This window comes from Panthera tigris, chromosome B2 (genome assembly GCF_018350195.1).
Source record: "Panthera tigris isolate Pti1 chromosome B2, P.tigris_Pti1_mat1.1, whole genome shotgun sequence".
Lineage (NCBI taxonomy): Eukaryota > Metazoa > Chordata > Mammalia > Carnivora > Felidae > Panthera > Panthera tigris.
The window spans coordinates 115,723,770-115,747,033 of NC_056664.1; the positions used below are offsets into that span (position 1 = coordinate 115,723,770).

At 33.0% G+C, this 23,264-nt stretch overlaps 1 protein-coding gene across 5 annotated transcripts in view; it reads left to right on the forward strand.

Annotated features, from left to right (window-relative positions):
* LAMA2 (laminin subunit alpha 2) overlaps positions 1-23,264 on the forward strand; it is a 609,603-nt gene that overhangs the window by 248,559 nt on the left and 337,780 nt on the right. For all 5 annotated transcript variants that reach the window (XM_042987144.1, XM_042987146.1, XM_042987145.1 and 2 more), the window contains 3 exons: positions 3,315-3,493; positions 9,216-9,315; positions 14,190-14,350. In XM_042987144.1, coding sequence (XP_042843078.1) covers positions 3,315-3,493; positions 9,216-9,315; positions 14,190-14,350 — 440 coding nt within the window. The remainder of the gene's footprint in view (positions 1-3,314; positions 3,494-9,215; positions 9,316-14,189; positions 14,351-23,264) is intronic.

Below are 23,264 nucleotides of genomic sequence, written 5' to 3' on the forward strand. Positions count from 1 at the left end.
TCTTGTGGGACAGATGGGAGGTGGTATTTCCAAGCTTAAAGAAATGTTTCTCTTTTTTCCCCACAAATTAACAATAGGAGTCCAAATCACAAAACCTCGCATAGATACTGTGTTTTTGGTAATGTGTGCGTTCCTAAAAGCTGATATGAAAAATTTTCTTTTCCAAGTTGAACCGTGCTCCAATCACCTTAATATGCAGAAAAATCCTTCGGTAACATGACAAATCCTTCTAAAAGATGAATAATTACCTACTAATTCATTCGAGTTTGATTTGGATTTTCATCAATTTGGCTCATTTGAAGCAGGATATATCTTTAGAGAGCAAAGAATATTTCTTCCATTGCTAAGCCTGTACTAAAGACTGTTTCCATCACGTGTCTTGGATGTTCTGTGAAATAGCAAACTGCTGATCGCAGAGTGAAAAATTGCTCTTTGTGAGTAGGTACTATCCACATTCTCTGAGGCTATAAATGGGGAGCTGCACAGGTGGGGGGCCATTTAAACAGCAACCAGGGCTGTAGGCAGAGGGCCCTTGCTGCATGGCATGTGAAAAGAAGGACTCCCAAACATCAGTGTTTTAGCTACACTGGCTCATGTTTATAAATGCTAAATCTAAATGACGTGAGAATCGATTTCCATTCCTCCATATTTCCCTCTACTTACACTGGAAGCAGAATCTTGACCGTTTCTTCCAATATATTGTTACAACAGGATTTGTAAGAATTCTTGTGTATTGTCTGAAAGATATAAAACTGCTTATAATGCCTAGTGATTTATATTTATGACTATAGTTTCCCTATAATAAAGTTTGAAAACTTTCCATCAGTATGGCAAGAAAACTCTGTTCTAAATCAAGAGTCAACAGACTGGGGAAGGTATTTGCTACAAACATGACAAGGATATAATATTCTTACCATATTAAGGCAGCTTCTATAGAATAAGAAAGAAGAAAATTCAATACAGCGGTTAAAAATGGGCAACGATTAGAACAGGGATTCCTCAGGAAAAGAAGAGACTTATAACCCTACAGAGGTTATCCCACTTATTCATAATTAAAGAAGTACCAATTAAAACAATGAAAATACTCTTTTTAACTCATCAAAGTGTTCATTTATTCGCTCAACAAATACTCAAATGTTTACTATGTCCAGGAACTGACCTAAGAGGGTTGATTGTACGTAGTGTTGGTAAGGCTATGGTTAAACTGTTTATCATGTATGTTGAACAGAGAGTAATTTGGCAGCATTTTTGGAGGGACATTTTTCAAGTTAATTGAAGTTAAAATTGGCCTAGAAATGATACTTGTAGGCACTTAGTCTATAGATGTAGCCACTTGGCCATACAGAGAACATCATGATTCTGTCATTAGTACACAATTGCTACTGCTACTAACATTTATGCAGCTGAGTATTTCCTATGGCTCAGGCATTCCAACAGGTGTTTTGCTTTATCACAACAACCCTAAGAGGGAAGCACTAAAATAACACCAAGATTTCAATTTTCTCTTCAGAGTCACTCAACTGGCAAATGGGAAGCAGTCTGACACAAGAACCCCCCACTTCTCCCTGACTTCTTTGTTCTCCCAGGATGTACTCAGTGTTACTTATCACAGAGAAATCTGGAAACAGTGTAACTGCCCATTAATAGGGATCTGATAAGCATCCCATTCAAGAAGTATCCTGTGCAGCCTTGGGAAAAACATGCTAATAGAGAAAGAGCTATGGTATTTAGGGTTAGTAAAATTTGGAAATAGTTCAGAACAGTATATAAATGTTTCCCGTGTGGAAAAAAAAAATAAAGGATTGAGTTATGTGCCCCACACATGAGCCTGCATACACACATATACTGCCCCCCCCCCCATCCCACCAAACACATATATATGTGGAAATCCATGCAGGAACACCAAAGAAATTCAGGATCTGAGGAAGGAGATTCTGCATAAGATATCTTTTTCCCTAGTTCACATCCTAAAATAAATTTTACCCATCTTATAAAGCCTTACCCAGTCTTTCTGAGGGAGCGATTTTTTCACGTTTCTGAACTCCTATGCTGAAGATGAGGAGGATCAAAGGGAGGGGGGTGGGCAGGAAAATCAATTAAGAACTTATTTACAAGGCATTATGCTAATGATTCGACAGGCATTTTCTCTCTTAATGCTTTTAAATATCCCTGTCTGGTATTTACTATTGACCTCTCTGTGTTTATGGAAACCGAGCCATTGTGAAATTAAGAAGTTCCCTACATCACATGAGTACTAAGTACTAGAGATCCAAGACTTGTGCAAGACCGTGTGATCTCAGCCACTAAGCAAACCAGCTCACATTCAGTCCTGATTACTTGGCACTTATCATATATTTTATATCTCTTATCAGATATAACAAAAGGATTTGTGCCAGTGGTTAGCCCTGTGGACTTGGAGCCTGACTTCAGAGTGGGGTTAACAGGACTGATTGGGTTACCGTTTGTTTTTTTTTTTTTTTAAGATTTTATTTTTAAGTAATCTCCACACCCAATGCAGGGCTCAAACTCACAACCTCCAGATCAAGAGTCACGTGGTCTACCAACTGAACCAGCCAGGCACCCCTGATTTGGTTACCTTTTATAATTATTTCACTTCTCTTTGTCTCAGTTCCTAATAAATGGAAAGTGTTTAATGTAAGTCCCTAACTCATAAAGCTATTTTGAGAATTAAAATCAGTGGTAATAAATATAAGACACTTAGAACAGAACATAGCATATAAAACCCCCAAGTTTTAGTTATTAGAAGTACAAAAAAGGAATGATAGGAGTCCTAAGTGCCCTTTTTTACCCATAGGATCTACCACCTGGAGATTCACATATAATAATTAACCAGTGCAGATTACCTGGATATTAACAATTCACCACCACAGTTCAATAATTCATTGTTTACCATAATAGGAAATTGTGGGTTTAACCATATGAAATTTCAGTTTTGTAAGATAAAGTCAGTCAAATATTGGCAGTTTCATATGATTCAGCTTAATTTATATTGTTTTATAAATTAAACGTATAACTTGTAATTTATAAGTTTATTAAACATATAATTTATAAACATATAAATTAAACATGTTCCATTAAAATGTGAATTTATTAATATATTCAGTAAATCCAAAAACTTTCTAGATACTTTTGTACTGATTATATATATATATATATATATATATATATATATATATACACACACAATATAATTTCTCATTGAGAATAAAAATCTATTGTGTAACGGCAAATGATTTTTGAATACATCTGAAACCTGAAATTAATGTTTATAAATTTATTTTTCTCTAATGCAGCATGCAATTGTCATGGGAAAGCTGAAGAATGCTATTATGATGAAAATGTTGCCAGAAGAAATCTGAGTTTAAATATACATGGAAAGTACATTGGAGGGGGTGTATGCGTGAATTGTACCCAAAATACTGCTGGTATAAACTGTGAGACATGCATTGATGGCTTCTTCAGACCCAAAGGGGTAAAGCATACTTTTTCTTTCATGAAGTGTTATTTCTGGCTTTTTCATACAGAGGTGTATCATACAGAAAAATAATTTTGAAAACTTCTTTGAACAGTTGGACTGCAAGTTCTAAGAGGTGACTAGGAATGTGTCAAAAGGGAAACCATGATATAAAACATTTCCATCTTTCTGGAAAGTTCCATGGTACCCCATTCCAGTCAATCCTCACTCCTTGGCAAACTCTGTTTTGATTTTTAAAACATAACTTAGTTTGCCTTGTAGTGAATTTCATAATTTGAAATAAACTACATACTGTTTTGTGTTCCTTCTTTCCCTCAGTATAACATTTAAAGACTTATCTGTAGTGTGTGTGCATCGATAGCTCTTTTTTAGAAAAAAATCACTGACTCTGATGAATATTTTTTTGCATGAATGTACTGCAATTTTTAATCCATTCCGTTTGTGGCTGTTAGTGTCATTTTCAGTGTTTGGCTAGCCCCTACAAAACACTGCTTAAAGGAAATAAAACCTATTCACAGAAAGACATATTTTATGTAAGTCTTTTTGGGTCCTGTTTGATTTACCTTGCTTGCATAAACATTTAGGACTAGAATACTTGCTTTAGAGGATATTTTTGTTTGATTTTGTAAGAAACTGCTAACATTTTACCAAATTAGTAACAGTATTTTACATGGTCACCAAAAATGTCTGTGAGCTCTAGTTATTCTATATCATCTCTAATGTTTGGTGTTGACTATCTTTATGAAGTAGCTATTCTAGTGGACACAGTGAGTGTGGCAAGTAGGTATTTGGCAATCGCTAAATCATTCCCATTGATGCTTTGTGCTACCACAGATCTTCTCTTATGAATTTACAGCAGATCATATTTTGTATTTAATTTTCAGATTAAGTGCTTATTGGCTATTCCTAGATTTTCTGTTACGAAGTATTCCTTCAAGCCAAGATATGTTTGTTTTTGTTTTTGTTTTTGTTTTTTAATTCTAGAAACTTTACAATTTTAGCTTTTAGATCTATGGCCCATCTCAAGCAAATATTTGAGTGTGACATAAAATAATGATGGGGATCTACATGGTTAAACTGTTGTTTCAGAACCTTTATTTTTAAACTTCTTTTTCTCCTTTAAATTGCTTTGAGACATTTGTTGCAAATCATGTGGTTTGATCATGTGAATAAATTACTGTGGGTCAATTTCTAGAGCTCTAGTTCTGTCTCATGGATTTATATGTCCATCCTTGTGTTAATAGCACACTATCTCAATTACTTTAGCTTTAATAAATCTAGAAATCAGAAATGTACATACACCAACTTTATTCTTCCTTTTGAGGAATGTTTTGGACACAATAGTTTTTATATATTCCCGTACAATTTTTTTTCCCCATACAATTTTAGAATGAACCTGTCAATACAGAAATATTAGTTGGGATTGTTGTATAGAATGTAAATACAAATATGGAAGAACTAACAGTAACAATATTGAGTCTTGTAATCAATGAATATAGTATATCTTTTGACTTGTTAAAATGTTTTTAAATTATTCACAGCAGTGTTTACAGTATAGAGAACTTGTATGTATTTTGTTAAGTCTCAGTATATTTATGTATTATTATAAAAATAATTATAAAATTATTTAATGTTATTAGCAAGATTTTCAAATATTGGTGTTATATCCTATATCTAAGTTCCTTTATTAGTCTGGTAATTTAAATCAGATTATTTAAAAGTATACACATAAACAATCATGTTTATGTATATAAATCTCTTCCTTCTTTTGAAATCTTTATGTCAGTGTGTATATTGTGTCTTTAATTGTCTGATTTCAAGGCATTTTCTTTATATTCGCATTTTAGTAGTTAGTTCATGTATTGGCAAACTGTGGACCCTAGATTAAATTTGGCCCATGGCCAATTTTTCCATGTCCTACAAGCAAAGAATGTTTTTTACATTTAAAATGTTTGTTAAGGGGTGACTGGGTGGCTCAGTAGGTTAAGGATCTGGCTCTTAATTTCACCTCAGGTCATGATCTCAAGGAGCGTGAGTTTGAGCCCCATGTTAGTCTCTACACTGACAGTAGAGAACCTGCTTAGGATTCTCTCTTTCCCTCTCTCTCTGCCCCTCCCCTGTTCGCACACACTCACTCTCTCAAATAAATAAACATTTTTATAAAATAAATGTTTGTTAAAAGAAGGGGAAGGTGGGGTGAAAAAGGGAAGAGAAGGAGAAGGAAAGAAGGGTTTTTGAAAAAGGAGAAGATGAAAAAGAACAAGATTAAGAAAAAGAATAACAAGAATAAGATGTGTAAGAACTAGAAGGAAGAAGGGAGAAGGAGGAAGCAGAGAAGGAGAATGGAAAGAAACAGAGACCTCCTATTTGAGCTCTACTATCCCTTTTCCTTTTGAAACTCCAACTATAACACACATCAGGTTCCCTGACTGTGTCCCATATGTTACTGAGGCTGTGCTAATGAAACAAACAAACAATTCCTTTCTTCATCCTTCAGATTGAATAATTTCTATTTATTTGTACTACTTTACCCCCTGACATCACTAATCTATTGTAAAGAAACCTGGTTAATTTTTCATTGAGATATTTTACTTCTCAGCTTTCTATCATCTTATTTTTTTATAGTTTCCATTTCTCTGCTGAAATATTCCATGCTTCACTTATTTATAAACATTATTTCCTTTATGTTCTTGGTCATATATACAGTACCTATATAAGTCCTTCCAAACTAATTTCAATACCTCACAGTCTGCTTTTATTGACTGCTTTTTTTCTTGAAAAAACTTTCTTCTTTCTTCTCTTTCTTCTTATGTCTAGGGATTTATGATTTGTACAACACATTCTGGATGATACAATGTAGAGACATGATTCTATTATCTTCCTCTGAAGATTTCTGAATTTGGTTCTAATTGGTAGTAAACATACTGACTGATTGCTATAAAATTGTAGACACTTACTTTTACACCGTGATATGGCAGATGAACCGAAAGCTCAAGGTGGTTATCTAATCTTCCTAACCTGGTTGACAACTCCAATGTCTGTTTCCTTTATGGTATGCAGACCTAAAAACTCATGCACATCATTGAGCTTTCCAGCGGTTACTTTCAACTGGACTTGTTGGAGTCTCCTGAATGGATGTATGATTAAGGGATCACTTAAGCCTTTGAGGAGTGTTGTTGGAGTCTCCTGAATGGATGTATGAGTAAGGGATCACTTAAGCCTTTGAGGAATGTTGGTATGCAGATTTTGCTCCCCATCTCTGAGCATAGATTTCAGCTAATATGTTTTTTTTCTTTCAAACCTCAAATTCTTCCAAGTTCTGCCTGATTTTGATTAATTTCCCAGGACCTCAAATATTTTACTTTTACATTTTGTCCAGTATTAATATTTGTTATCTGAGAATACATTGGACCACACAAGACAGTCTGCCGTTATCAACTGTGGAGACTTCAAGGTTTTTGTTTTTGTTTTTGTTTTTTTAATATGAAATATAATTTATTGTCAAATTGGTTTCCATACAACACCCAGTGCTCATCCCAGCAGGTGTCCTCCTTGATGCCCATCACCCACTTTCCCCTCTCCCCCAGCTTCAAGTTTTTATTACAAGTCAGTTAAGTGAATCTAAGCCTAGATTATGGTATTTTAATACTTATAAAAATACTTATGCTACTGCATATGTTAAAAAATTCCATTCTCTAAAAAGCCTAATACTTGGGTAGAAGTCTATTTGTCTTTTATAAAGATATAGGACACAGATTTTTTTTTTTTGCATGGGTTTTACAGCTAAATAACATCTCTACAATTTTTTAAAAATTATTGTCCTAAAATCTCATTTAAGGTTTATTTACTAAATACACATATTTAATAGTTAAATATAATGTAATGTTTACTTTGAGAACTAATTAGTAATCTGAATTATTACTTTAATTAAATTAAAAATCACATGTAAAGTAGATATATTTACAGAATCTCATATGTTGGTAGCATATCTGTCAGCAATCTGACCTTGTCAGCAATCTGATTCAGGCAGATTTCTCCAATTACCACAAAGAGGGATAATAAATTAGGAGTCTTTTATTTACTCAAGTTCATCATTAAAATCATAAACCACATTTATAACAGCCAAGATCTTATTCAAAAGAAATTTTTTTGTCCACAGAGGGTTTTTGTTTTTGTTTTATATTTTGTTTTCATGTCTTAGTGTTTTGTTTTGTTTTCCTTGGGAAAAAGCCCTTCTCCCAAGCCTACTCTAGAATTTCTACTCATAGTTCAAGCTTCAGTCTAAATGTCACTTCTGTGAAACATTGTTGACTTCTTTGTGTTATCGCTCCCTCCTCTTTTGTGCCACAATGCTCTGTATGTCTATTTTATCACTTGGCACCTTGTATTTAATCAGTGTCTTCCAAGCCTGTTATTCTTGTAAGCTTGTTTAAGACAAAGACCTGGCCTTACCTATCTGTGCTTTGCATAGTGCTTACTTCATAATGGGCAATAAATAAATGTGTCCTAAATGATTGATATTTTATCCGGCATGTAAATAACTCTCTAGTTATGACACTTTGATTTATATTAGTAAACAAGTTTACATTTATAAATGAAGCATAGATATATACATATGTAAATGCTATATTTTATGGGTGAAATATATATACCTATATGAATAGACCTATAATATATAGAGTGAGACACATATACACAGAGCGCATGTGCACAGTATTTCAGTATATATACCATAGGCAAATTATTGTTATTTTTTTCTTTATCCTATTGCATCTGGAGAATAAATGCTGTAATTAGAGCATATTATCACAGTCTAGCTTTGTTTAATTAAAATATTTTAGCATTAAAACTAGTTGTATTGAATATTTAACATATCTGAGGAATCTTATGAGATCCTTTATATGTTATTCTTTTTAATTTTAGTTTAATAACATCACTATAGTTCCTATTGTTATCCTCTTATCACAAGAAGTAAATAAGTTGCAAGAAGCCACATAGCCGGTAGAGCCACGCTGAGATATGAACTCACATTTCTCAATTGTGGAGGAAAAGAAATTGTTTCCCTTGTGGCTATGCTGCCTCTCCGGGAAACCAAATGTTTAATTTGAGTACTTAATATTGTCCTTTTGTCAGCACCAAATATACATTTCTATTTAATCATATCATGATCAACATGATAAAAGTTCCTAAAAAATAAATTTGGGGTGAAATTACTAATTATGAAGTATGTTGTAAGAAAAAAACCCACAAGAAAAAACCCAGAACAAACAAACAAAAAAAATCTATCGGAAGGATTTTATTGCAGAATGAATATTAGAGACCATCAGGCAAATACTGTTATTTTTGTTTGTTATAATAATGATACTGGGATTGCAAAAGAGATGCAGACTGAAATCTATGGGAATTAAAAGACTATCTGCAATTTTCTTTAAAAACTTCAGCAAAAGAATGAAAACGAACTCCTATGGCAAAATCTTGATAATTGCTGAATTTAGGATATGGATGTTTATTGTACTTCTTTTTACTTTTGTGTATCCATTTAGAAAAAAGGGATTTTAAAAATTGCAAACCTATATTAAAGATAATTTCTTATGTTATTTTCTCAATATAATTTATTACTATGTATTATTAAATTTATTTTGTCCTTAAAATTTGCTGAATTGAAAATTATTGGTGTTTTTATTACACATGATTAAGAGGCTTTTAATATTCTTCTTAGGTGTCTCCTAATTATCCACGACCATGCCAGCCATGCCATTGTGATCCAATTGGTTCCTTAAATGAAGTCTGTGTGAAGGATGAAAAACGTGCTCGGCGAGGTGAGATAGATCTCAGAGGGCCATTTTGATAAAAGGGCAACCATAAGCCAGATATGATAATTTTTAGGGTAACATTTTGCAATAAATTTTATGTGCTTAATAATTTTGTTCTTGGGGCACTTAGGTGGCTCAGTTGGTTAAGTGTCTGACTCTTGATTTCATTTCAGCTCAGGTCATGATCTCATTGTTTGTGAGTTCAAGCCTGTGTTGGGCTCTGCGCTGATAGCATGGAGCCTTCTTGGGATTCTCTGTTTCCCTCTTTCTCTGACGCACCCCCACTTGCAACCTCTCTTTCTCTCTCTCTTTCTCAAAAATAAATAAACATTTAAAAAGTAATAATAATAATTTTATCCTCGTATCTATCAGTGTTCTCTCCAGGAAACATTTTTTTTTTATCTCAATCATTCTTTTCCTGTAAACTAATTATAATTAATTATAATGCTTTAAAAGAAAAAAGTTGAATAATTTATTTTGCATTATATATATATATATATATATATGCATTCATATATACATATTTACATGTCTAGGCATATATATCTTCTGGTCAATCAGAAATCTGTGATATATGTAATTTTTAAATGTTGTTTATTGAATTGGTCTGTAGTTTCCATGGTTTTTAGCGTGAAATGACAGCATTTGCTGAGGGATGTGTGTGCTGCAATGGGAGGAGAGAACAGACAGCACATCCTGAGATGTAGTCAATAGTATAGAAAGCAAAGCTAAAAATAGGCAGTAGTCATGAGTTAAAGAAGGGAAAGAGGCTGACCCGAATTTAAGCCAAATGCTTTCATTGCGGATTGAAATTCATGATGAACTCCAAACACTGAAGAATCAAATGTCAAAATAACTCCTTAATGTGAAATGTTTAGGAGCTATTTCCAAGAGAGTTGCTTGCCAAAGTTTAGTAGAACATTAGGAAATATCTGAAACACTTTCTTTATATTCTTAAGAATGGATTCTTCTCTTCTTAGGAAAAACTAAAATAAATTATGGCTACAATATAGGTTCTTGCCCCCCCCCCCGACATTGGGTTTCAAGTTCAAAGATTGGCAATGTTTCTTTGGCACAGTTTAGATTACCTGCTCTCTTTATAAAACTGTAGGATTATCAGTGTAAGCCCTACAGTCTTAAAAGATAAAAATACTGATTATTTAAAATCTCAAATGGTGAGCTATTGAGGTCATTTTTCATTTTATGGCCCTTATCTTTTTGTAGTAACAACTAAATTATGTTATTTTCAGTAATATCATTTAGCTTTTTTCTATACTTTTTAAAGAAGTATATTATTTGTTGGGGCGCCTGGGTGGCGCAGTCGGTTAAGCGTCCGACTTCAGCCAGGTCATGATCTCGCGGTCCCTGAGTTCGAGCCCCGCGTCAGGCTCTGGGCTGATGGCTCGGAGCCTGGAGCCTGTTTCTGATTCTGTGTCTCCCTCTCTCTCTGCCCCTCCCCCGTTCATGCTCTGTCTCTCTCTGTCCCAAAAATAAATAAAAAACGTTGAAAAAAAATTAAAAAAAAAAAAGTATATTATTTGTGGAGAAGTGATAAAAATAGAAAAGTAGAAAAATAAGTGTATAATGCAGTGGTAATTCATCATAAATACTCTTATGAAAATGTTTGTGTTAACTTCACATAATGAGTTTTTCCCCAAACCACTGAGAATTTCTCTGAAATCTGGGTTAAGCACTCGAATAGTACATCATTATCTGGATAACCATAATTTATTTACCCACTCAACTATACATAGATATTAAGATTGTTTCTAATTTTGTTTATTGTAACCAATGCTTCAGTGAAGCTTTTTGTGTATAAATATTTTTCAATTAGGGGTGCCTGGGTGGCTTAGTCAGTTAAGCGTCTGACTCTTGATTTCCACTCACGTCATGATTTCACGGCTTGTGAGTTTGAGCCCTTCATCAGGCTCTGTGCTGATGGCTCAGAGCCTGTTTGGGATTCTCTCTTTCCTCCTTTCTCTCTGTCCCTCCCCTACTTGCACTTTCTCCCTGTCTCTCTCGCAAAAATAAATAAACATTAAACAAATTTTTTTTTCAATTATTATGAAAACAATACATAGTAAAAATGAGATTTTGATGATAAGGAAGAGAATAAAATAAATAGCAATAGCATCCTCTTCAATTTATTCATCCCCCATCTCGTTTACAAATTTAATCACACTGAGACATTTCTTCTACTAAGTTCTTCTGGAAGAACTTATCTTACAAACAATATCTAAATAATATTCTTAGCATTTTCATCACCATTAAATACTGCCTATTGACTCTCCATCTTAAAAGACAAATGTTTTGGGTGCCTGGTTGACTCAGTTAGTTCAGCGTCGACTTCAGCTCAGGTCATGATCTCATGGTTTGTGAAATTGAGCCCCTCATCGGGCTCTGTGCTGACAGCTCAGAGACTGGAGCCTGCTTCACATTCTGTGTCTCCCTCTCTCTTAGTCCCTTCCCCACTCTCACTCTTTCTTCCTCTCAAAAATAAATAAACATTAAATGTTTTTTTAATTAAAAGAAAAGACAAATATTTCATTTATGCCACCTCCTTCCTTCTCTCCAGTATTCAGACATTTTTTATTATGTATTTCATCTTTGGTATCTTTATCATATTACATAAAAGCTTAAATCACTATTTCATGATCCATTAAATTTAAACTAATCTATTTAATTGTTAGCTGTTATTATGTTTTTTTATGGTTATCTTTGCTAGATTTTGATACCAAGTTTTTACTAGCTTCATAGACTAAATTACATAGCTTTCCACATTTTTAAACTTTGAAAACACTCTGTAATAACTAACTGGTACCATAACTTTTTGTGGTAATTCTTTGATCATTTGTCCTCTTTTGATATATTTAATTATCTTTAAGGTTCTCTTTTTGCCTTATTTTCTTTTTCTTTATTTTTCAAATCTTCCTTCTTTCCTATAGTGGTCATATTGTTTTTTTCTTATTATTACATGAATTAAATTTTAATTTGTGTACATTATTTTTCTAAGAATGTAAGTATGTAAGCTTAAAAGTTTACTTTAAGCAACTGTTTTTTCTATATCCCATAAACATTGTTAAATTTCTTTCTCACAGCTGTTATATTCTATTTAGAAAATTATTTAATCTGCAGTTGAAGTCTTGATTTTTTCTTTTACTCAAGAGTTATAAGAAGAAATATTTATTTATTAACTTTTAGAGTGATTGAATTTTGATTAAGATTCTATTAACATGTTGATGTTTAGGATTAATGTAATACTAATTTATTATGACATGTTATGAATGTAGAAGTATTAATTTATGTTAAGAAAACAAGACTGATAATTTCTGCTTTGGGAAATTGAAACTTTCTATAGTTAGTTAATGAGAAGCTACAATAGGTATTTATAACCATATAATGTGTAATTCAACAATAGATTATTCACATTTTTCTATGTCTTTTTTTTTCTAATCCATCTGCAAATATTTGAAGTGGGTAGGTTAATATTCTTAGCCACTGATTTTTGGCCAGTTTCTTTTTGAGCCCCCAAATCTTCTGTTGTCTATATATTTTTGTACTTAAAATCAGTGCTTCTATGGTGTATAAATATAACTTAATGTGTTTTTTATTGCATCTTCATCAGTGTAAAATGAAAGCTTGTCCTAATGAATCTATTTTAATTGAATTCTACTTTGGCCATTACTAACACTACAACTGTTTTTACATTTCTGTATGCTTTCCTAATGTAGATTAACATTCTTTCACTTTTAATATTTATCATTTTATGTATCTCTTCTGAACATTACATGCATGTAGTTTTTATTTTTAATTTTTTAACGTTTTATTTTATTATTTTTGGGAGACACAGAGAGACAGAGCATGAGCAGGGGAGGGGCTGAGAGAGAAGGAGATACAGAATGTAAAGCAGGCTCCAGGCTCTGAGACATGAGCACAGAGCCCAATGAGGGATTTTAACTCACAAACCGTGAGATCATGACCTGAGCCGACGTCGGCCATTTAACCAACAGAGCCATCCAGGCGCCCCCATACACATAGTTTTAATATCAGCAGTAAGACCATGAAATTTACACATGGTTGGCGTGTGGGTCTGACAGTCTTTCTGTCCTTCTGTGTGCTTTCACATTGTAACATTTCTTTGCTTGTTTTTCCCCTCCTTTCCTTTTTTGAGTGGGCTATATTTTATCGATTTGCTCTTATATTTTTCCAGATTCTGAAAGTCAGAAACTTGTATTTACTCATCTGTATTTTTCTATTTTCTAATCAAAGACAAGAATAAAAATTGTCTTCTGCATTTCTCTATTTAAAAAGAAAAAGTAAATTTAAACTGCTTTCATGCCCCTCCTCCCTTACCCTCAAAATGTCTATTCACATGAACTCTCAGTCTTTTTGTTTTGTTATACTCAGTGATGTCATACTTAGATTATTGGTTTTTTTTTTATTTTTGGTTTAAGTATATTTTTGCTCCCCAGGCAGTTTCCATCTCATGGTAGTCTGAGTTATGAACCAACAGGTATCACAAGTCTGCTTATTCTTCATCGAGTGTCCTCAGTCAGTTATGGAAATTAGTCCTTGATCATTGTGACAGTTTTTCTGTGACATTAGTTTTGGTAGATGCTTTGAGATTTTATCTTTTATTATTATTATTATTATTATTATTATTATTAACATCTTCAATGATACCCCAAAATGCTGTGTTAGCGAATTGTAGCCAGCTTCTAAGTGAGCCTTATGCCTTTTGATTTTCTCTTTTCTTTACTGATATACATCAGTTTTCTAACGTTTGTGTCAAAATAGAATCTAAACGTTACTATAATTAAAACCTCAGGAACAAGATTATTTGTTTTTGAAGTGTTCGTATGTGCCTTGTCTTCCCTTAGGTCTGGCACCTGGGTCTTGTCATTGCAAACCTGGCTTCAGAGGCGTGAGTTGTGATCGATGTGCCAGGGGCTACACTGGCTACCCAGACTGCAAACCCTGTAACTGCAGTGGCGCAGGGAGCGCAAATGAGGACCCTTGTTTTGGACCCTGTAACTGCAAGGTGCGTTATACATTCTGGTAATGTCCACTGTCAAGACAGAAGGTCACTTTCCTTTGTTTCTCTGTTCTTCTGCGTCTGTTGGCATTAAGCAAATTGTAACAACTTCTCCTGTAAACCTCCACTATTTTATATTTGGCACTCATGTGTCTCTACAACCAGGTTCACTGCTGCAAGGCACCTCCCATTTGTCTAAAAACCTACAAACGCATGAAGGCCAGGTCACCTTAAGAATAGGTGACATTTTATAGCAAAACCACTTTTCTCCCATTACCCATCTAGTCTGTTGACTTAAAAATAGACAGCACAACAAATAGCAAGCCTGAAAAACTACTGTACATTCAAATATACCATAGCTTTGTATTTAATTTTGAAAATAATTCGTCCAAGGTTGTATTCCAGACTTTTGAGTAATCTTCTGAAGTTTAAACCCAGATTGTCAGCAAATACCATATTCAAATTCTTCTGTTTTATTAGCAAAAATGTAAGAAGCCATAGTGGAATTGATTAAAGTCTCAGTATTTCCTCCCAAGAGTACTTTCAGAAATATGACTTTATTTGTTGTACATACCCCCAGCCTAATAGCTCATCATGTTAATGCCAAGGGATACATTACAGCTACAGCTTATACACATAGAGGAAATGGAGACATGCACAAGTCTAAAATGATAGAATTGATTTCCTGTAGCTATAGCAATCAGTTCCAAAACACTGGAATTAAACAATGTTATCTACATTAGTTTAGAGAATGAAAAATCCATTGAAAACGTTAGAATGTCATACTGATATAAAAATGAATGTTACTCATTTTTTTTGTTGTTCTCAATCATGGTTGGAACCTTATGAAGAATTTTTATTCATTCATTAGTCTTACCTAGGAAGCTATAAATTATATGCTCACGTTTGTTGTATGTGTGCATGTGCATGCAAACATTAAAGTATAACACAAGGGGTGCCTGGTTGGCTCAGCTGGTTAAGCATGTAACTTCGGTTCAGGTGATGATCTCACAGTTCATGGGTTCGAGCTCCACATTGGGCTCTGTGCTGACAGCTCGGAGCCTGGAGCCTGTTTCAGATTCGGTATCTCCCTGTCTCTGACCCTGTTCATGCTCTGTCTCTCCCTGTCTCAAAAATAAATAAAACGTTAAAAAAGAAATTAAAAAAAAACCCAACCACTATATATAGCAATTAAGAAAACATAAGCGAATGAACAATTAAGTGAATAGCATCATTACACGAGTTGCCTTTCAACTGTGTGGTACTTCAAATGGATGATTATAAGCTCTTATAAACTAAATTTTTTAGGGTAAAAACTTGTAAAAAACAGGTTTTAATAGACACCTACATAATTAAAAAAATCACTAATTATATGCATATAGAAAATGAATCATATAATATGTATGCATGTAATGTGCTATAATTAATTACCTATAGCCCCTTGTTTATAAAAATAATAAATACCCAGTGTTCCAATAAGATATACATATAATTTAAATAGCGAACAGATATTTATTAATGTAGAAGGAAATGTGGTAGCTTGTTCTGTTTTACATAAAAATGATTTGATATAGGTGTGTCAGTTGATTAAAACAACATGGATCGATCAAAGTGGCATTTAACAAATAGTACTTTATTGAGCAGCTAAGATACTGGAGATTTAAATTCAAATAGAATTAGAATGAGATCTATGTAAGGGCTCATTTCCAAAATGCATATTAACCAGTAAACATATGCACATTTATTCCGTTACACTATTACATGTAATAGTTTTTCATAATTTTTATTAGGAAAAAGTATCATACTTAATGAAATAGGTAGATCTTTTAAGAAAGCACTTTGTTATAAGGTCTTAAGTCTAAATATATTTCTATTATAACTTTTAAAACTTCTATTTTTTAAGTTTATTTATTTTTGAGAGAGACAGAGTGAGTGGGGGAGGGGCAGAGAGAAAGGGACAGAGAGAATCCCAAGCAGGCTCTGCACTGTCAGCACAGAGCCAGACACGGGGCTTGATCTCACAACTGTGAGATCATGACCTGAATCTTAATAGAGAGTCAGATGCTTAACTGACTAAGCCACCCAGGCTCCCCTATTTCTATTATAACTTTGAAATTGTTAGCACTCTGGTAAAATATCATACTGAGAAAAATGGGCACCACTTCTGGCACTTTAAATTTAAGTATGCTGGATGAAACAAAGAAAATAAATTTGTAATCATGTTGATGCAGGAAAGAAAGGGGAAGCCCTCGATGTTAGGAATTCTAAGTTAAAGGGAGGGAAAGCTCCCCTTTTAAAGGGAAATCTAAGTTAAGCATAAACCCAAGCAAAGCTGAGCAAGGAAGGTCTTAATCCAAAAATGCGGGTTAAAGTTTGGAGTTTGAATGGCCTCTCTGGGAATTGACATTAGGATTTGGAATCACAGAGAGAAATTAAAACAGAATTCACTTAAGCTTGGACTCTGGAATTGTCCCCTGACAGTGAAATAGGCACTAGAAAATTCCACCTGCAAGCTGGAAGTGGCAATAGTCACTTTGTTTTTCCTTTGGGGCTCTAGGTAAAGAAAAATTAGTGTGCGGTGAGGAATCAAACACCCAAACCTGTGTCTTTCATGGGAACAGGGTCAGTTTTATTCTCCCTTTATTCTAAAAATTTTCAACAAGTCAGGTGAGTGGTATCCCCATAGGAAAGAGAGTATAGCCTCACCTGATATTGAGCTCACCATAAAAGCGTGTACTGCACAAAAGGAAAATAACTACAAAATGAAATCAGAAGCCACAAAAGTCGGAATGTTTGTACACTAAGAACTAGAAAGAATCAGATAATCTGAAAGAATGTATAAACATAAGAATATATGAGCATGAAATATGGCCTTTTGTAGCAACATGGATGGAACTGGAGAGTGTGATGCTAAGTAAAATAAGCCATACAGAGAAAGACAGATACCATATGGTTTCACTCTTATGTGGATCCTGAGAAACGTAACAGAAACCCATGGGGGAGGGGAAGGAAAAAAAAAAAAAAGAGGTTAGAGTGGGCGAGAGCCAAAGCGTAAGAGACTGTTAAAAACTGAGAACAAACTGAGGGTTGATGGGGGGTGGGAGGGAGGGCAGGGTGGGTGATGGGTATTGAGGAGGGCACCTTTTGGGATGAGCACTGGGTGTTGTATGGAAACCAATTTGACAGTAAATTTCATATATTAAAAAATTAAAAAAAATAATAATAAAAAAATAAAAATAAAAAAAATAAAAAAATAAAAGAATATATGAGCATATTTTTATGATTTTTATCATGATTTTTATCTGATAAAAATCATAAAAATATGTGGAAAATACATAATCATAAAAATATGATTCAAACATAAAACAATAACAAAAAGAATAGGAAAAAAACAATACAAGCTTTGGAAAAGAAGTCAATATCTACTTCTAGAAATAAAAAAGTTGCATATAGTTGAAATTTAAAATTCAGTGAATGGGCTGAGCAAAGGTTTAGAAACTGCTTAATAAAGAATTAGAAATCCAGACCTGAGGAAATTACCTATAAATTGACATAGAGAGGTAAAGAAATAAAAATATGAGATCCTAAGTGGCATGGCTAATGGAAGGATAAAATTCAACGTAAGTTTAGCAGCAATCACCACAGAAGAGATTATTAGATGAAATAGGGGAGAAAGAATATCCAAGACATTATGGAGAGAAGAATTGTCAAGAGTTAAAGAAAATTATACATTTTCTGTTTGAAGAATATAAAAAAGAAATTCACCACCAAAGCTCCTAGTAGAAAGCCTGCCCACTGGTCAAGATTGAGCGAAAAAGTGTTAAATATATTAGATATCCTATATTTTTATCATACATATCATATGTACTAGAGACAAATATGTATCTATCCTATGTGCTAGAGACAAATATCAGATTATTGCTTGTGTTTACCATTCACAGCCCAACTTCATTGAAAAAAACTGCTCAATAATGCATATACTTTTTAGAAAGAAGAATATTCAACCCAGAAGAGAGTTCTACTGGCTTGCAGAATGCAAGAATCAACCTATAAAACACAATAACATTTCTATATATCAGTGATAACTAAATATAAAATGTAATGAAAATATTTAGAAAAGAAGCAAAACCTATATGATACCTAGAAATACATATTTAAAATGGAAATACTTTTTAAGGAGATTATCAAAGAACATAAGATTAAATCTTTATTTGATTTTTTTTTAAGATAAAATTTTAAATGGGGAGGTAGCTAATACTATCCAATCCTGGTGAAAATCTGTAGAAATGGAAATGTTTACTACTGCTGTCATTTGGGGAAATTAGTACTACAACCTTAGGAAGGCAATAGGGCATCTAGTATTGTTAAGATAATGAAGTCCTATCAGTCACCAACTCCACTGTAGACATTCATGCGAAAGAAACGTGTACAATTTGTAGAAAGAAGCAAATGAAAGATGTTCAACATATACCTCCTTGTTATAATAAAAATTGTTATAAAAAAATTATGGGGTGCCTGGGTGACTCAGTCAGTTAAGCATCCAACTTTGGCTCAGGTCATGATCTCACAGTTCGTGAGTTCAAGCCCTGCGTTGGGCTCTGTACTGACAGCCCAGAGCCTGGAGCCTGCTTCGGATTCTGTGTCTCCCTCTCTTTCTGCCCCTCCCCTGCTCATACTCTGTCTCACTCTCTCTCAAAAATAAATAAACATTTAATTTTTTTAAAAAATTTAAATAAGTAAAAAATGAATTTAATAAATAATAAATTTAATACAATATAAATTTAATACAATATAATATATAATTATATAATATTATAATATAATATTATATAATAATATAGTATTATAATATTATATAATAATATAATATTATAATATATAATTATATATATTGTATATATTATATAATATAATATTATAATATATAATTATATATATTATAATATTATATTATATAATATTATATATAATTATATATAATATAATAAATTTAATACAAATAAAAATTAGAAAAAAATCTAAATATCCACAAATTAGTAAGAAAAATGAAGTGTAATATATTCATAAAATCTGACACAAGAAACAGTTCAAGTGAGTGAAATAGGTTCACGTGTCTAAACATTGATTAATTTCGGAAACTTCGAGTAAAGTGAAGACAACTAATATCATCATGTTATCATTTGTGTAAAGTTGTAAGACATAAAACAATTTTATGTTGAGTAAAACACACAAATATAAATTTCAGAAGAGTAGTTAACTCTAGAGAAAATGGAAGGGGAACAGGACAGAAGTGAAGTGAGATTCAAATGTGCCTAAGTATTTCTTTAAAAATATATCTGAAGCATACATGAAAAAAATGTTAATATTTTTAACCTCTGGTTGTCATACATACTTTTCTGGTGCTTTAAAATAATTCCTAATTTAAAATGTCTTTAAGCAAAAGAAAATAAAATCTAATTAGAAAAGAGGTAAATGAAAATTTTAATATATATCAACTACTATCAATTTTACACATAGATTTTCTGTTATATTCTTGCTTAGACAATGATGTTGATGAATACCATCCTCATTATATTTCAAAATATGAAAACAATGCTAGCTCAAGACATGAAAATAGTTACTAATTTTTATGCATTATTAAAATTTTTGAAATTTCTCTATCTTCTTGTGCATTAAAAGAGGCAAGCATTCTCAGATATATAAGTCACTTGAATGCAAATGCTCTTCGACTTTTGTATTTATTTTAAGTACCACAGGCTAGAAATTGGCTCTTTTGAAGTTTCGTGTCATGTTATCAAAGTCAGTTGGATTTCAGACTCTGATACATAATATAAACTGACCTTGATCTAGGTTGGAACATGTCCTTTTATTTTTATCAAAGTCTTATAATAGAAAGATAAGTAGTGAAGTAAAAGATTAGATATCAAAGTGTGTATTTCATTGTGCTTTGCTTTGGGTTTTTATTGCATTTTCAGTCAAGTCCTTACTGGACCAAAAGCTTTTGTGATCTGACCTTGGGCTCTCTTCCCAGAATTTTCTTGAGCTTCAGTCACTGTCTCCCAGCCTTGCTTACATTCTTTGAGGCACCAAGCTCTTCCTAACTCTGGAATTTCAGAGTCTATTTAGATGGGTGGGAAAACCTCACACCTGGCCCATCCCTTGGCTTAACTAGGCAATTTTCAAGGCTCGCTTCCCTTTCTTAGCAAAGCTGGGACCCTAGATCTCCCATAGATATCATGCTTCTGCCATAATCACTTGTAACATCTTTGTCTTTCCTTTATGATATCTTCACAACTTGCAATCTATTTAATATCTCACATCTGTTATATATTTTCTTCATCAATCAATAAGCTGACAGTGACTCATACATAAAAAAGAAGGTAGAAAGGAAACTAAACAATTGTGAAGATTCGAAAATCACTTAAGTTGGCTGATTCATATTTCTTAATCTAGAAAATGAGGATATTAAATCCTTCTTACCTAGCTCTCAGTCGGTGAAATTATAGCAGTGAAGCCTTGTGCAAGTATAAGGGATCATCATAAATACCTACTCATTACTTTTTCTGTTTATTTGTATTTCTTTTTACAAGTAGAGGTAAGTTTTCATTCTTTTCCTCCAATTGGATTTTCGTGGTGTGTGCTAAGATTTTTAATGGTTTTGTATATTGCTTTTTTCCATTTCTATACAGAAATGATCACCTCATTAACTTGTTAGGCTCAAACCCTGGGCATTTCTACAAAAGGCTTTCAATTTATATATTTGATCCTGAATCTAAACTACAGATGTAAATTTTTTAGCATAAAAAAGCTCATATAGGAATTTGTCTCTTACAACACCCACAGTTAAAAAAAATTATGTTAATCAATTTTGTGATATTAAAAGCTGAACTTGTGAAAAGTGAGAATGATTTTCTTTTCTTTTCTCTGTCTCCCTAACCTACCCACTATTTATTATTATTTAGCCACAGAACAATGTACTTAAAGAGTAAGCACTCAACAAATAGTGCTGATTAGCTAATTATCCTTCTTTTGTTAACTTCTCTAAATACTAGGATGCATTAGAATGAAGGGCAAAACAGAGGAAAATCTGTAATTGACTACAAACACCCCCCAAAACAAGCATGACTGCAACATTCCTGAAGCAATTATCACAAAACATAACTTAAATAGTCACTGGAGATCCTCTTGGTAACTTTGTCAATAGAATTCCCAGTTGACTAACAATCACAGTTAAACATGTACTGCTGAAGTTGTACCTAATTTATAAGAAGGCGGCTTCATGAGAATGGAGGCAGGGAAGCGATTGTGACTCCATTTCTCTAGAGAGACGCTGTGTTGAGGAAACTCTAGCAAAAAGAAAATTGGTGTCAACCCAACAGTATCTGACTTTAAGAAAAAAGAACCTTATAAGGTTTTACTAATTCAACTATGTTTTCAGAGGAAAAGAGTACCAAAGGAAATAGGGCAGTTATTATGAATATTTTGTAGGATGGCCACAACATATCTAATTATATACTCGGCTAAATATATTCTGTAGAAATATGTGTCTAAAGCACACTTTTCTCCCTAAAGCGATGAAAATTGGTTCTAAGAGGGGTTGAAGTACCATTTTCATTTTATGTATACGGCAAACATATTCATACAGTGTATTTGTACATAGAGTATATCTGTGGACTTAAGATTTCATGGTAAGGATGATTATGAAAAAAAAAATAATGAAAGATGCTCCTTAGGGGCTTGATAATAAAATCTAGGTTGAGAACCACTGGTCTAAAGTGAAATTGCACTTTTTTTTTTTTTATTATCACCATATATAAGAGGATAAAACTATTATATGGATTAATTATTTATCATGGAAAAATAATTGACTATTATTAGTTGTTATTTAGTTATTTTAATATAACCAATTAGAATAATGGTTTAGAAACCAAGAAAGTAGAATATTTGGTTTTAAGACAATATGGTGATATAAGGGAACATTAATCTCTAGGATGGAAGTCTGGAGCATTCTGGAAATTACCTGTGTCATACGTTTAGACGTAAAAATGATCAATAAATTTGACTCTAAATAAATAATATATTATACATTTACTGGATTGACAAGAGCTGTCCGTTTGAATGAATGCTGAGAAAGGGTAGATTAGACTCCCTTTTGTTTGAACAGAACAACCTTTAAAAATTTTATGAAATTATATGTTAACTCTTTTCGAAGTTGATTAGTACAAAGGAGTGATAGAATAATAGCTAAAAGGGAGAGAAATCTCATAATGACTAAAAGAGCATTTAGGCTGGAAGTTGCAAACTCACCATCATTAGATATTGAAGATCAATTTCTTTCACACCTGTCTTATTTTTACTTCAGAAGCATAGAGGACTGTAGTGATGAATCCAGTGTCTGACTCAGGGCAAATACTCAGTAACCCTTTTAGGGAAGGGACTTCCTTCTACCTTGTAGTCAACGTGTTTCCCCTTACTCTTTCTTCCTTTGCTATAATTCTCCTGAAGGCATTTTTCTATTTCCTCTGGCTTCTCATATAATGCTTTATATGTAGTAGCTCACCTATGATTTGATAATGAGTGAGTAATAATAGCAAATAAAGGAATAGTGAGAAATAATGGATAGAGGTTTTAATAATGTAACATTGACACCATAGTGAATTAAATTGCTCAAGAAATTTACCCATAAAGCAAATGACTCACTCTCAATCTGAGAATCAAAAATTTAAGTCCTGGACCATTCATACCAAAAGAATCTTCCAAAAATGAATCAAGACTACAATCAGGGCTGCTTCATGGATGGCATTGTTGACGAATAACAAAGAAGTTTTGAAAAAGCAATTATGTACCTGGGAACCCATAAAAAGAATTGAGACCCAAGCGGTCAAGACTGTATATGTTAGCACGCTACCAGGAGGTGGGG